This window comes from Salvelinus fontinalis, chromosome 19 (genome assembly GCF_029448725.1).
Source record: "Salvelinus fontinalis isolate EN_2023a chromosome 19, ASM2944872v1, whole genome shotgun sequence".
In the NCBI taxonomy this organism is placed as follows: Eukaryota; Metazoa; Chordata; class Actinopteri; order Salmoniformes; family Salmonidae; genus Salvelinus; species Salvelinus fontinalis.
The window spans coordinates 5319996-5335833 of record NC_074683.1 but is presented as its reverse complement, the minus strand read 5'-3'; the positions used below and the strand labels follow the sequence as shown (position 1 = coordinate 5335833).

Below are 15838 nucleotides of genomic sequence, written 5' to 3'. Positions count from 1 at the left end.
TGTTTTAAAAACATGTTTTCACATGTGAAATGTCTAGTGCTGACATTTTGGTTATTTTTTGTTTTTTAAACCACTAATTGATGATGTTGGTTCAATTATTTGAATTCCATTTAGTTTATTATTCTGTGAGCTCAATGCGCATATTTCTCGGTTTCTCATAAATCGGACAAAGCCCGAACTGTGAGATGTAGTAGGGAGTTGTAGTTTCCAACAAGCTAATATTCTACATAGTTTACCACAGAAAATATGGTTATTTACCACAATGACCATAATCCATTGAGCACCTACTTGTCCGTTCTGTGTTTCTTTTACGCCTACTATGTATAAGAGACAGAAGAATGCACAATCAAGAGAGAGTTATCTCTACCTGAAAATACATGATCTAATAAATTGATAGTTGGTATTCAGCAGTCATAAAAGTATCTGATGAAAGCGAGTCATACTTGTCCCGTCAATTAATCTGATAGGAACAAAGTGCTCCTTTTTCTTCATTCTCCCAGATAGTCCCCAGTTGAAGTATCCTGGGGTAAGGAATGTTTTTTGGAGTCATAAAAGTATGCTTTACTTACTTTGAAGAACTACTAAAATTGTGATTTTGTCAGACAGCATAGGCAGCGACTCTATATAGATGAGATGATGACTAGGAATTAAATAATAAAGTCATCAAATAAAGCAAATGTAATATACACAACAACAAATATTTTATTAAAGTGAAGTAATGTGAAAAAACGATTGTTAATAAGTGATAAGCAGTAATGGGCAGTCACTACCATCATGGGACATGTATTCATTGTTTTATTCTGTGCTCTTACTTCATTCAAACCACACAATGCATAATGCATTTCATGTTTAAAAATTAGTTTTTTTTTTTAAATAAAACGGTTATAATTTTTGGGGAATCGAACCAAAACTGAACCAATCTCGAAATGCACTAATCACTCGTCACTAGAAATGTCACATGTAAAGTGTTCCAAAAGCATGTTTTGAAATTATTTCACATGTGAAATGTCACGTTTCACATGTGAAATCATGTGATTTTCCACATGTGAAAAGATGAAACTACACTGTTAGACATTGCTGTTCATTTTATGGTAAATTATAGTCATTTTACAGTACATTTCTGCAGTAATAGGATACTGTATTAGTGTTTCACTATATTATTACTGTCAATCGCAATGCACTTGGGGGCTTTTTGGCCCATCCTGCAAAACAACTTGGCATGCCTCACTTGCAATTTCATTTAAACTCATAGGATAGCCTTCTTTTGAAGCACTTATGTCAAGAACTGTAAAAATATATATATAATAATTAAAGTATGTTATCGGCTACTTCAAGAAACAGAAACAAATAAAAAGTTGATGGTTGTATTTGATTAACATTTTATGGAAAAGGTATGGATATCAGCAAACAAAGAAAGGCACGCAACTACCGAGGACAAACATAAGTACAAGGTAGGTGTTTAATGATTACATTTTTTTGAAGTATTGACCTTGTGCGAATCAATGTAGTGACAGCTAGATTCCACAAAGCCTGGTCTCTGCTTCACTCTGTTGGTGAAGTTCATCATAAACTTTCTTTACCATGGAGTGGAGTTTTGTTCCCTAGGTATAGGACGACAAGTAGCCTAGCAATTAGAGCATTCGGACAGTAACCAAAAGGTTGTCTGTGCCCTTGAACAAGGCACTTCACCCTAATTTGCTCCAGGGGTGCCGTACTACTATGGTTGATCCGGTAAAACACCACATTTCACTGCACCTATCCGGTGTATGTGACAATAAATATTTTTGGGATCATTTGTGGATTTGACAGCTCTAACACAGTTCCACCTCCGACACCGCCAAAACAACTGCTACGTGGATATAACAGTGTTGCTTCTGTCCCTCTCCTCGCCCCAACCTGGGCTCAAACCAAGGACCCATTGACAACATTCACCCCCGAAGCATTGTTACCTATCACTCCACAAAAGCCATGGCCCTTGTAGAGCAATGGGAAACAACTACTTCAAGGTCTCAGAGCAAGTGACGACACCAATTGAGTGACGACTACTAGCGCGCGCCGCTAACTAGCTAGCCATTTCACACCAGTTACACAGGTGTCCACTAGCACGGATCTGATATAATCTAGCACTAAGTGTGCATAAATACTCTGAGGATTTGAACTTGCAATCTAATGGTCTGAGTGTATGAATGTCTCAGCAGTGCCACCAGCTGGTTATTTGTTACCAAGAACATACTGTATATGCACACACTCTCAAAAATAAGAGTATGTTTATGGTACAGTGCTGTTCCCTGGTGTACAAAAAGGCCAAAGGAAAACATAAGATACCTTCAAAGGTACACATAGGAACTCACATGGTACTGGTTGGTACCTTTTAGGGTACATGTGCGGGCAATCTATTATAATGGTACATTTTTCTACCCAAAATATTACATTTAAAGCTGCGTTCGTAACCATGTGGGAGGTGGGAATTTACTAGTTGTGAAGTCGTAAATACCAGTTGGATGCATTCATGTGCATTCAAATTGTTGGGAAACACCATTTGGCTAATGGCCAACAAGCTGCGTCAACCATAAATGAAAAGTACAGCTATCAGGTTGGTAAACAAATTATAGATTTCAAAAGCCATATTAACAGATTGGTTTTTCTAAATAATGTTTTGTTACATTTGACTGCCGAAAATGCTGTTATCAAGGTCATTTCCTTAGTAATAGTAGTAATAATAACTTTTTTATGTGTAAAGCGCTTTTCAAGAATAATCTCAAAGTACCTAAATTGAGCATAAATAATAGTAGTTTTTTATTTATTTTACCAGATAAATTGACTGAGAATATATTCTCATTTACAGCAACGACCTGGGGAATAGTTACAGGGGAGAGGCGGGGGGGATGAATGCGCCAATTGTAAGCTGGGGATGATTAGGTGACCGTGATGGTATGAAGGACAGCTTGGGAATTTAGCCAGGACACCAGGGTTAACACCCCTACTCTTACGATAACTGCCATGGGATCTTTAATGACCTCAGAGAGTCAGGACACCCATTTAATGTCCTATCCGAAAGACGGCACCCTACACAGGTCAGTATCCACAATCACTGCCCTGGGGAATTGGGATATTTTTTAGACCAGAGGAAAGAGTGCCTCCTACTGCCCCTCCAACACCACTTCCAGCAGCATCTGGATGATAGACACATTTCCCACTAGTAATTACCAGTTGGAAGGCCGTTCATGTAGATTTTTCCCAGTCATATGTGGTAAAATCCAACTTCCCATGTGGTCATGAATGCAGCATTAAGTACTAATTACTGGACTTTAAAATGTAGGTGGGGCAAATGTATTCGGGAGCATCTCTTTTGCTATTGTCAGTTTTGCAATCTTTGTAAGACCTTGTGGCAATCAAGACCTGCACTGTTTAAAGGTTACTGTACGGTTTCCAGGAGCTTAATGGCAGCTGGTTCACAGGAAGTTATTGTTTAATTTTCAAATCTTACTGACAACTAGTTACAAGTGTGTTATTGAACATTTACTGTAACTTAATACAGCTAATTCTTCACACCCACTGACCTGATAGTCTGGTTTAAAGTATTAAAATTACTAGCTATAAATTAAATATCGTATGGTACTTTAGTGTCGCTTCTTATAAGTGTAACGGATGTGAAATGGCTAGCTAGTTAGCGGGTACGGGCTAATAGCGTTTCAATCAGTTACGTCACTTGCTCTGAAACCTAGAAGTAGTGGTTCCCCTTGCTCTGCAAGGGCCACGGCCTTTGTGGAGCGATGGGTAACGATGCTTCGTGGGTAACCGTTGTTGATGTGTGCAGAGGGTCCCTGGTTCGTGCCCGGGTCGTTATACTGTTAGTTATAGTTATACTGTTACATAAGCAACCTCTGTTTCCATTGATCACATTACCCCATTCTTTCCTATGCGAAGACTCAATGGCGCATTGAAGCCAAATGTGTAATTTTAACAGGTGTCCACATTCTTTTGTGTGTATAGTGTATGACTACACAATCTGTGAGCTACCGTTAACTAGCTGGCTAGCTCACTAAAGACTTGTCAATAAAAAGGTCACAACAGCCATTATGCTTGCCTATGCTGGTTTTCTTTTACTTGTAAGAAAGTTAACGTTAACGTGCATTGTACACACAACTACAGTCGGTGGTTATCTAGCTAAATTTCATAAGCACCTAGCTAACCACAGATCTTTGACCTAACCAAAATAGTTTGTCAGCAGCTAGCCTGTCACGATCGTCGTAGTGAGGAGACCAAGGCGCAGCGTGAGAGAAATACATTCTTCTTTTTAATAACGACGAACACTTAACAAACAATACAAAATAACACCACGAACGTGACCGCTATAATACTGAGTGCAAACATGCAACATCACATAGACATAGACAATTACCCACCACAGCCCAATGCCTATGGCTGCCTTAAATATGGCTCCCAATCAGGGACAAATGAATGACAGCTGTCTCTGAGAACCATTCAGGCAACCATAGACATACCTAGAAACCTACACTCAACACTAACCCATACACTCTAACAAAACCCCCTAGACACTACAACCACCCAAGACAAAAACACAAACCTCCCCACTGTCACACCCTGACCTAACCAAAATATTACAGAAAATAAAGATAACTAAGGCCAGGGCGTGACATAGCCTCTCGATTACAGAGGTTGGAAAACGATAAAATTCACGTATGCTTATTGGAGTAGTGGTTACAATCCAGTACATAGCACTGAACCATCCTTGCTTCTGATCGACAGAGAGACCTAAGATTAGCTATCTAGTTAGCTACAAAAACCAGGGATATTCAATAATTCTAGAAAAAACAGCTAAGATAGGTAGTTGGAAAGATGCTATCCCACAATATCCCACAATATCAATTATTTAAATGAGAAACTACAAAAAGGCTATAATATCTACTATTTATTCTATTTGATTTCACCTGCTAGGTTCCTTGTTGCTGAGCATTTGCGTGGAGTAACTTTTTCCATCCCTGCAACACTGCCTTGAGTGATGACGTCAAAGCATGTGACAGGATGTGCAATTCTGCAGTGGTGTAAAGTACTTACAGTTGAAGTCGAAAGTTTACATACAATTAGGTTGGAGTCATTAAAACTAGTTTTTCAACCACTCCACAAATTTCTTGTTAACAAACTATAATTTTGGCAAGTCAGTTAGGATATCTACTTTGTGCATGACACAAGTAATTATTCCAACAATTGTTTACAGACAGATTATTTCACTTATAATCCACTGTATCACAATTCCAGTGGGTCAGAAGTTCACATACACTAAACTGACTGTGCCTTTAAACAGCTTGGAAAATTCCAGAAAACGATGACATGGCTTTAGAAGATTCATCATTTGAGTCAATTGGAAGTGTACCTGTGGATGTATTTCAAGGCCTAGCTTCAAACTCAGTGCCTCTTTGCTTGACATCATGGGAAAATAAAAAGAAATCAGCCAAGACCTCAGAAAAATTTGTGTAGACCTCCACATGCCTGGGTCATCCTTGGGAGCAATTTCCAAATACCTGAAGGTACCACATTCACCTGTACAAACAATAGTACGCAAGTATAAACACCCTGGGACCATACAGCCGTCATACCACTCAGGAAGGAGACGCATTCTGTCTCCTAGAGATGAACGTACTTTGGTGCAAAAAGTGCAAATCAATCCCAGAACAACAGCAAAGGACCTTGTGAAGATGCTGGAGGAAACAGGTACAAAGGTATCTATATCCACAGTAAAACGAGTCCTATATTGACATAACCTGAAAGGCTGCTCAGCAAGGAAGAAGCCACTGGTCCAAAACCGCCATAAAGAAGCCAGACTACAGATATCAACTGCACATGGGGACAAAGATCGAACTTTTTGGAGAAATGTCCTCTGGTCTGATGAAACAAAAATAGAACTGTTTGGCCATAATGACCATCGTTATGTTTGGAGGAAAAGGGGGAGACTTGCAAGTCGAAGAACACCATCTCAACCGTGAAGCACGGGGGTGGCAGCATCATGTTGTGGGGGTGCTTTGCTACAGGAGGTACTGGTGCACTTCACAAAATAGATGGCATCATGAGGTAGGAAAATTATGTGGATATATTGAAGCAACATCTCAAGACATCAGTCAGGAAGTTAAAGCTTGGTTGTAAATGGGTCTTCCAAATGGACAATGACCCCAAGCATACTTACAAAGTTGTGGCAAATTGGCTTAAGGACAAAAGTCAAGGTATTGGAGTGGCCATCCCAAAGCCCTGACCTCAATCCTATAGAAAAAGCGTAGGAGGCCTACAAACCTGACGCAAATTCACACAGCTTATTATGGGAAGCTTATTATGGGAAACGTATTATGGGAAGCTTGTGGAAGGCTACCTGAAATGTTTTACCCAAGTTAAACAATTTAAAGGCAATGCTACCAAATACTAATTGAGTGTATGTAAACATCTGACCCACTCGGAATGTGATGAAAGAAATAAAAGCGGAACTAAATCATTCTCTCTACCATTATTCTGACATTTCACATTCTTAAAATAAAGTGGTGATCCTAACCGACCTAAGACAGAGATTTTTACTAGGATTTAAAGTCAGGAATTGTGAAAACTGCGTGTAAATGTATTTGGCTAAGGTGTATGTAAAATTCTGACTTCAACTGTAAGTAAAATACTAAAAGGATTAAAGTAGTTTTGGGGGTATCTGTACTTTACTATTTATATTTTTGGAAACTTTTACTTTTCTACATTCCTAAAGAAAATAATTTACTTTTTACTACCCACATTTTCCCTGAAACCCAAAAGTACTTGTTACATCTTGAATGCTTTGCAGGAGAGGAAAATGGTTTAATTCACACACTTATCAAGAAAACATTAGATGTCATCCCTACTGCCTCTGATCTGGCAGACTCACTAAACATATGCTTAATTTGTAATGATGTCTGAATATTGGAGTGTGCCCCTGACTATCCGGAAATAAATAAAAATTTGAAAATGTGGCCATCTGATTTGCTTAATATAAGGAACTTGAAATGATTATACTTTTACTTTTAATACTTAAGTAGATTTTTGCAATTACATTTACTTTTGATACTTAAGTATATTTAAAACCAAACACTTTTAGACTTTTACTCAAGTAACGTTAGTATTTTACTGGTTGACTTTTACTTTTGTAATTTTTCCATTATGGTATCTTTACTTTTACTCTAGTATGACAACTGAGTACTTTTCCCAACACTGCAGTTCTGTATGATAGCCACATTAACAACTAGTTAGAATTTAATTTAGGGGGGGGATAATTACAGACAAATATATTGATAAAAGTTACCTTGTCCGAGAGTCTTTCCGGGGTAAACCTACACAAAATACAGACCTTATATGAATTAGTTCTAAAATCCCCTATAGAAAAATGAATGGTGGAAAAACGATTGGAACCACGTCTGGGTTTTACCGCTAGTTTGTGTTTTATGACTCAGTGGTACTCAATTGACTCCTTGAAGGAGAGCTCACCTCTCCTTGTCCCAGAATCGGACAGAATGCATCGCGCGGCCCATTAACGACACATGGACGAAGTACACAATGGGCGTTAATACGATGCCAGTGGAGTTTCCCCATCAGCTCAAAATTATATCTGGGAGCGCCTCTAGGTTTAGAAACTCTGTGCTTTGGCCTCTTTCTGTCGATGAGAGTTTAGTTTCGCTACCAGAAAACACGTGATACCGTAAAGTGTTGTGTATTCGCGCAAAAATCCGGGGTGTACGGTCCAAACATGCACTCATAATTGACTGTAGCGTGTATAAAGCACCCACAAGGTACCGGTGGTTGAAAACACAGTCCACGCGGGATTAGCGAGTGACGAATTTCCGGTCAAGGGTGGGCCATTTAAAAATCATTCCTACCTCCCCCGCTCTTGCCCTGCAGGTGTATACTCGTCAGTCGTCAAGTGTCCACTTAATTTGAGTGCTGAGGGAATTGGGTGTGTCGTTTAAGTATTTGGACCGTAAACCAGGAGGCTCCTGAAGCGCGGATTGCTAGACTCTTTTTTTGCGAGTGTTGGCTCCTTCAGACCGTCTATCTATATCTATGTTTTCACATGTATATTTTCGCTTCTGCTTTTACGAACAGGTTAACATCACTTTCATCCGAATGGAATTCCTCTAGAACGCAAGGTCTTCAGGTATAATTATTTATTAATGTCAGCATTTAGTTCACATTAAGAAACAGTGTAGCATGTATCATTGTATTATAGAAACACTGTGGCTTTTCATTACTACAGTTCTGAGTTTTTTTTTTTATATCCTAAAAATAGTTTGTTGTGTTTAATAATTTCAAGATTTGTAGAAGGGTTATAGACACCAGATTTCTATAAACACATAAATAATAGTAGCCTGGATGTAAAGTGTTGTCCTCCTGTCTCAATATTGCAACATGCAACCTGATCTTCATGTTTGATGGGATGCAAACCTCACGATAGTTATGTATAGGATCGAATCGTAGTGTCAACCTTTCCTATTGTGTGTGCAGGACAAGTTTATTTTCTGTATTCAATCTTTCTTTTTTTCAGGTCAATAACCAACCATGAGTTAGAAGACTTAAGCTATGTGATGTTTAATAAATAAGAAGATATGAAACATTTCCTTCTGACTATATATTTGATGTTGCAGTGTTGCTATGGTAAGTTACCGACACCAATCATTGTTATAGAACATGTTCAACATCTGACTGTACTGTTTTTGTCACTATCATATATGTTGTTGTAGTTTGCGTTATTTAAGCAATAAGGCACGAGGGAGGCCAAAATACCACCGCTAAGGGCTGTTGTTAAGCACGACGCAAGAGTGCCTAGATACAGCCCTTAGCCGTGGTATATTGTTCATATATCACAAACCCCTGAGGTGCCTTATTGTTATTATGAACTGGTTACCAAAGTAATTAGAGCCTGTAAAAATAAATGTTTTGTCATACCCATGGTATACGGTCTGATATACCACATCTTTCAGCCAATCAGCATTCAGGACTCAAACCACCCAGTTTATAATAAGTGTAAATGATCTGGGTGGTTGAATGCTGATTGGCTGACAGCCATGGCATATCAGACCATATACCACGGGTATAACAAAAACATGTATATTTACATTTTTACTGCTCTAATTACGTTGGTGTAATCGTTTATAATAGCAATAAGGCACCTCAGGGGTTTGTGATATATGGACAATATACCACGGCTAAGGGCTGTATCAAGGCGTTGCGTCATGCCTAAGAGCAGCTCTTAGCCATGGAATATTGGCCATATACCACACCCCCTCGGGCCTTATAGCTTAAATATTCCACCTTATATTTCTGGCAGCTGTTTTTGTACTGAACTGGAAAATAAAATATTTTAGTGGCGCAGCGGTCTAATACCCTGACAACACCGCTCGTGTCGCGTGTGCGAGCGTTGCAAAATACATTTGGGAATCTATGTTATTCAATTATTGCACACAGTGCTCGCGCGCGTCAATGAGCGTCTGCGTTGCCAAGGGCTAAAATAGAAGTCATTCCTATTTCTGATGCAGATTGCGCTGCAAGTCATGCCTCTCCCATCTCCTCATTGGTTTATAGAAGCAGGTACCCACGTGCCATCTCCTCATTGGTTATACCCACATGGGTGATTGAAAGGCGAAATGTTGCCGGTTGTCGTGGTAAAACATTGAAAGTGTAGATGCAATCACCATATAAATTAAACATGAAAAAGCCTGGAAGGAGGAGCGATGACTAGAAATGATTAGTTTGACTGTTTTTATGTGTGGATTAATTGTTGGAGTAGAGGACCTTGTGCATTTCAGGTAAAATAACAACCTAATGTTTAGGACAAATGCCAGGACAAATTAGCTAGCAACAGCAAGCTAATGCTTTTCGACCTATCCCCAAATTGTCATTGGTTCAGAGTTTGTTTTGATATTTTAACCTGCGTGTCAGGATCACATTTGGTGTAGGGGGACAAAATATATTTATGCACGATGGTGCACTAGCGCAGCCGGTTTGAGTTCCATGTAAGGCGCTGCAGTGTTTGAGGCATCACTACGGATCCGGGTTCGATCCCGGGCTGTGTCGCAGCTGGCCGCGACCGGGAAACCCATGAGACGGCGCACAATTGGCCCAGCGTCGCCCGGGTTTGGCCGGCATGTCCTTGTTCCCACGAATCCTGTGGTGCGCCGGGTGCATGCACACTGACACGGTCGCCAGTTGTACGGTGTTTCCTCTGACACATTGGTGCGGCTGGCTTCCGGGTTAAGCGAGCAGTGTGTCAAGAAGCAGTGCTGCTTTGCAGGGTCGTGTTTCAGAGGACGCATGGCTCTCGACCTTCGATCTCCCGAGTCCGTACGGGAGTTGCGGCGTTGGGACAAGATCCAATTGGTAGTTACAATATCACGAAATTGGGGAGAAAAATAAATAAAAAATAATAATAAAAAAAAATGGTTCAATATAGCATTCCAGTTTTACTGCCAGATACTAGCAGGAAGTTATGTATTTACTGTACCTGCCTACCTGGCCTCGGATAAGATACTGTGATCAACATTTGCTCTCACATATATACCCACCCACAAACAGTCTGTGTCTGTGGGCAGTATAGTGGTACCATATACTGTATGTTATCTTTATGAGTTTGATGGTAATGGCCCTCACTGTATTATCTTCTTCCTTTTAGCCCTGTGCTCCCTCCCTGCTCCAGTCAATGTTTCCATAGAGTCCCTCAACTTCCACCATGTTCTACGCTGGCGCGCCGGTCCAGGCACACCTCCTGGGACGGTGTACAAGATCAGCCGCAGGTTGTCACAATATTTTTAATGACCGGTTTATTCCCACACCATTCTGTTGTGTAGGTACGCCCAAACCCAGTGCTTTGCCTATATGCATTTAGCAGTGGTGGAAATCTGGACAGTTACTTTGAATTCAAACTGAGTATAGTGTCACCTATCATCATGATTTTGTTTGTGTTAATCTTGTTGGATAATTCTACTACTGCATTGTGGTTAAGTTTTTGGACTTTAGACGAATGATGTTGATCGGATTCCCATGACACACTTGATATGACTGGGTTGTGGATTGTCTCAGAGGTTAGATGTAATAACACTATTTACAGTAGTAAATCATTGCTTTTCAGAGTGACAGTCATTGGAAAGTAAGCTATAACCTTTACCTTTAGGCAAATTCTGCTGAATGGGCTAATGTTGGTTGTCTTACAAAGTGTGTTGTGGCTGGAAGATTTGACTGCAGTGTGAAGTGTTTTTCTCAAGTATTGCTTTCACTTGACCGTAGATACAGCTTTGTGTCATCGTGGTCGTTGTTTCCACCCTCATAGTATCTGCTCTAGACTCTAGAGACAGTACTCTGTTATGCAGGTGTTACCACTTTAAAAAGGCTGTGAATTTCAAGGAAATTCAATATAATCAACCACTTTCTCTTCTGCTAGGGGTCTGGTGAGTCAGACAGATGAGCTTACTGAAAACACAGTTTTGTTTTGTTTGAACTACAGATAAATACTCATTATGGAACAGGAAAAACTACTGAGTGATATGGGTATAGAATTCTGTTGAGATATTGTTGAGATTTGAAGACCACACTAATTAAACATTTGAATAATTTGGAATTGAACCAACCATACTTTTGTTAATAAAGTTATTCAACTCGGCCTACTCCTTGTTTTATTTGCTAATATTCCGCACCACACAAAAATTACCCTCCTTGTTTCTGTCTCAACAGAAAAAACCACAGCCTGCAATTTCTACATCAAACCAACATGACAAGTCATAGGCTGGATCTAAAGTTCCCCAAAGAAGAGCATAAATTCTGTGTTTGGGCCTCCCGTAACCTCTCAGAGTCGCCCGTGGTCGAGACCACCTTCACCCCCTTCACACAGAGTATGTCTGCTCTCTATTTTGTCCTGCTAATAGGAATGTTAAGATATTTCTTTGCTAGAGACTTCGAATAGGTGTTTGTGTGAGTGCAATTATTTACATTATCCAAGTTGACATTAAATTACACAATCTAGGCATGTATTTGTGTGTGAACGTGTCTGATCATTTGTAAATTGTTTAATCTGTGTGAAATGATGCTACAGTACCATTATATCTTACATAGCTGTTATTGGCTCTCCAATATTGTCTTTGGATGGATGTGGCAACTGCCTGGAAATCAACATCACACTGCTTGAGATAGAAACTATTAAAAAGATCTATGGGAAATCCTTATCTTTTGACATCTACTGGAAGAGAGCAGGAGAGACAAAGGTAAAAACAACTAGGCCTATTCTTTCCTTGTCTTCATTGCCGTATCAAATTGTACTCTTTTTTTATTTTTTATGATGTGAAATAGAGGACCGTTTCATGTGAATTATTACTCTTCGTTCATGTTCATTTCCAGCCCCAAATGACCCAAACAACTAATTTAGCTTACATGCTGGAGAACTTGGAGGTGGGTATGGAGTACTGTGTGAGGGTGTACACAAGGATCATCACCAACCACAACACACGGTCCTCTGGGTGGAAGTGTGCTTACACCAGCATTCTGGAGCCCAACAGAGGTGAATATTGTCTATAGTTTAAGTCAATGTTTCATCCCAATTGCACAGAGCTCATATTTGATCATGATTCTCTCTCTCTCTCTCTCAGTCCCTGCTGTTGTAGCTGGGGTGTCTGTTGTCCTCAGTGTGAGTGGGGTAGGTCTGATGTTTCTCACGTTTGGCCTGTTCTACATGGGGTTCCTGTGCAAGCTGAAGACCCACCAACCTAGAGGACTGGTGAGAAATGGCTACATCTGTAACTAACTACACCTCACAATCTCACTCTGTGTCATTGTTTCAATGTTGATCTGTGGATCTAGGATGTGAATTTGTGGAGCTTAAGAAATGCAAAGCCAATGCAAATGCAAAGCCAATGCCAATTCCTGTAGGAAAATACTGTAAGAGGAACTCTGTCACCCATGTAGTCTACATAAAGGGGTGTACACACAACATCTATAGCCATAAAATTCAGGAATTGACGTCACTGTACCTTTCTCTGTGTTTAACACGGCCTCTCTCTCCTCCCCCCATGCAGACTGCCCTGGTGGAGGGCTTCTTCCTCATCCCAGAGAGGACGATCCCTGACTTGGTCTCTATATCTTCTAAGACAGAGGAACAAGGGAAGGCCTGCAGATCAAAAACACACCATGACAGAGAGAACTCTAACCAAGCAGGTGAGGAGGAGGAAGAAGAAGAGGAAGAGGAAGAGGGGGGAAACGACGACTACATGGACCGCCCTGTGGGGCTCTCCTCTGACAGCAGCTCTAGCACCACACAGTCCCAGGATGCATCAGGGGCCAACGTAGCCCTCATTGACACCGCATGGCATTCTGGGGGATTGAGTTCTGGGGTAGCTGCTGCTGAGGAGGAAAGGGAAGCTCCTGTGGGTGTGATGGTGCTAGGATGTCAGGCTCAGGGAGAGGTCACAGGTGAACAGGCGAGGGTCATTTCCAGCTTTGACGGAGACCGACCCAGACCTCTGGGACTTGGAGGGTTGGGTGGAGAGGAGGAGAAAGAAAGAGAGGAGAAGGAGACCTCTGGTAATGTCAATCTGTTCTCTGTGACTCTGGGGGCATTAAAGAGGGATGAGGAGGATGAGTATGAAGAGGAGACAGACTTTCTATTAGAATTTTCAAAACAGGAGCAGAAGCCTCAACTTCCCATAGACTCCTTACAGAGGAACTTACGACTGGGCAGCATGAGATCTCCGAGTGAGATACAGGAGGATACAGGCCTAGTACTGACACTGCCACAGACAGTCTGCACATGGATATACTCTGAATATTCAAATAGACATGCTGACAGCAGCACAGAGACACACTCTGGCTACCTTGTAACGCACACAGGCACTGAGCAGGCTGACAATGAGACAGAAGAAGAGGAGGAAGACTTATCAGGGTACATGGGGCATTGATTATTGTGTATGTGTGTGGCTCTGTAATAGTGTTCCTTACCCGATAACTGCACAGATATTTACATTTACGTCATTTAGCAGACGCTCTTATCCAGAGCGACTTACAGTAGTAGTGAGTGTATACATTTTTTTTTTTATAGTAGCCCCCCGTGGGAATCAAACCCACAACCGTGGCGCTGCAAGTGCCATGCTCTACCAACTGAGCTACACGGGACTATATTCCACTTGGTTGGATATGCTGTCTCACATAAGCCTACATTCCTTCCCAATTATTGCCTTCTGTTGAGGATGTGTAATTAAAATATTAATTTCCATAAAATGCCATGCACTTGTTTTTGTCTGTCGGTTTTATTTATTGTAATGTAAGTGCAATTTCATGAGAGAAGAATAAGAGCTCGGATCAAATCGTGACGCCATCTTAACCGACTTAATTTGGCCGACTTAATTTGGCATCAATGCGCTATTGACTCTTCCCCAATGATTGTATACACTACAAGACCAAAAGTATGTGGACACCTGCTCATCGAACATCTCATCCCAAAATCAGGTGCATTAATATGCAGTTGGTCCCCCCTTTGCTGCTATAATAGCCCCCACTTTTCTGGGAAGGCTTTCCACTAGATATTCAAACATTGCTGCGAGGACTTAGTGAGGTCAGGCACTGATGTTGGGTGATTAGGCCTGGCTCGCAGTCGGTGTTCCAATTCCTCCCAACGGTGTTCGATTGGGTTGAGGTCAGGGTCTCTGTGCAGGCCAGTCAAATTCATCCACACCGATCTCGACAATCGATTTCTGAATGGACCTCGTTTTGTGCACGGGGGCATTGTCATGCTGAAAAGGAGAGGGCCTTCACCAAACTGTTGCCATAAATTTGGAAGCACAGAATCGTCTAGAATGTCATTGTATGCTGTAGCATTAAGATTTCCTTCCACTGGAACTAAGGGGCCTATCCCGAACCATGAAAAACAGCCACAGACCATTATTCCTCCTCCACTAAACTTTACAGTTTGCACTATGCATTGGGCAGGTAGCGTTCTCCTGGCATCCTCCAAACCCAGATAAGTTCGTTGGAATTCCAGATGGTGAAGCGTGATTCATCACTCCAGAAAAGGCGTTTCCACTGCTCCAGAGTCCAATGACAGCGAGCTTTGCACCACTCCAGCCAACCCTTGGCTTTGTACATGGTGATCTTAGGCTTGTGTGCGGCTGCTCGGCAATGGAAACCCACTTCATTGTTGCTTCCAGAGGCAGTTTGGAACTCTGTAGTGAGTGTTGCAACCGAGGACAGGCAATTTTTACACACTCAGCGTTCAGTGAGCTTGTGTGGCCTACCACTTTGCGGCTGAGCCGTTGTTGTTCCTAGACGTTTCCACTTCACAATAACAGCACTTACAGTTGACCAGGGCAGCTCTAGCAGGGCAGAAATTTGACGAACTGACTTGTTGGAAAGGTGGCATCCTATGACGGTGCCACGTTGAAAGTCACTGAGCTCTTCAGTAAGGCCATTCTACTGACAATGTTTGTCTATGGAGATTGCATGGCTGTGTGCTCAATTTTATATGCCTGTTAGCAATGGGTTTGGCTAAAATAGCTGAATCTACTAATTTGAAGAGGTGTCCACATACATTTTTATTTTTTATTTCACCTATATTTAACCAGGTAGGCAAGTTGAGAACAAGTTCTCATTTACAATTGCGACCTGGCCAAGATAAACCAAAGCAGTTCGACACATACAACAGCACAGAGTTACACATGGAATAAAACAAACATACAGTCAATAATACAGTAGAAAAATAAGTCTGTATACAATGTGAGCAAGTGAGGTGAGATAAGGGAGGTGAAGGCAAAAAAAGGCCATGGTGGCGAAGTAAATACAATATAGC

General features: G+C 41.1%; 1 protein-coding gene across 1 annotated transcript; it reads left to right on the top strand.

Moving 5' to 3' along the window:
* The first annotated feature begins 7792 nt into the window (after positions 1-7792).
* LOC129816248 (uncharacterized) lies at positions 7793-14289 on the top strand. Its single transcript, XM_055870494.1, has 8 exons — positions 7793-8176; positions 8564-8673; positions 10688-10808; positions 11743-11900; positions 12121-12269; positions 12403-12562; positions 12651-12778; positions 13077-14289. Exons 2-8 carry the CDS (start codon positions 8625-8627, stop codon positions 13953-13955), a joined length of 1644 nt encoding a protein of 547 aa, XP_055726469.1. The 5' UTR covers positions 7793-8176; positions 8564-8624; the 3' UTR covers positions 13956-14289.
* Positions 14290-15838: the final 1549 nt, after the last annotated feature.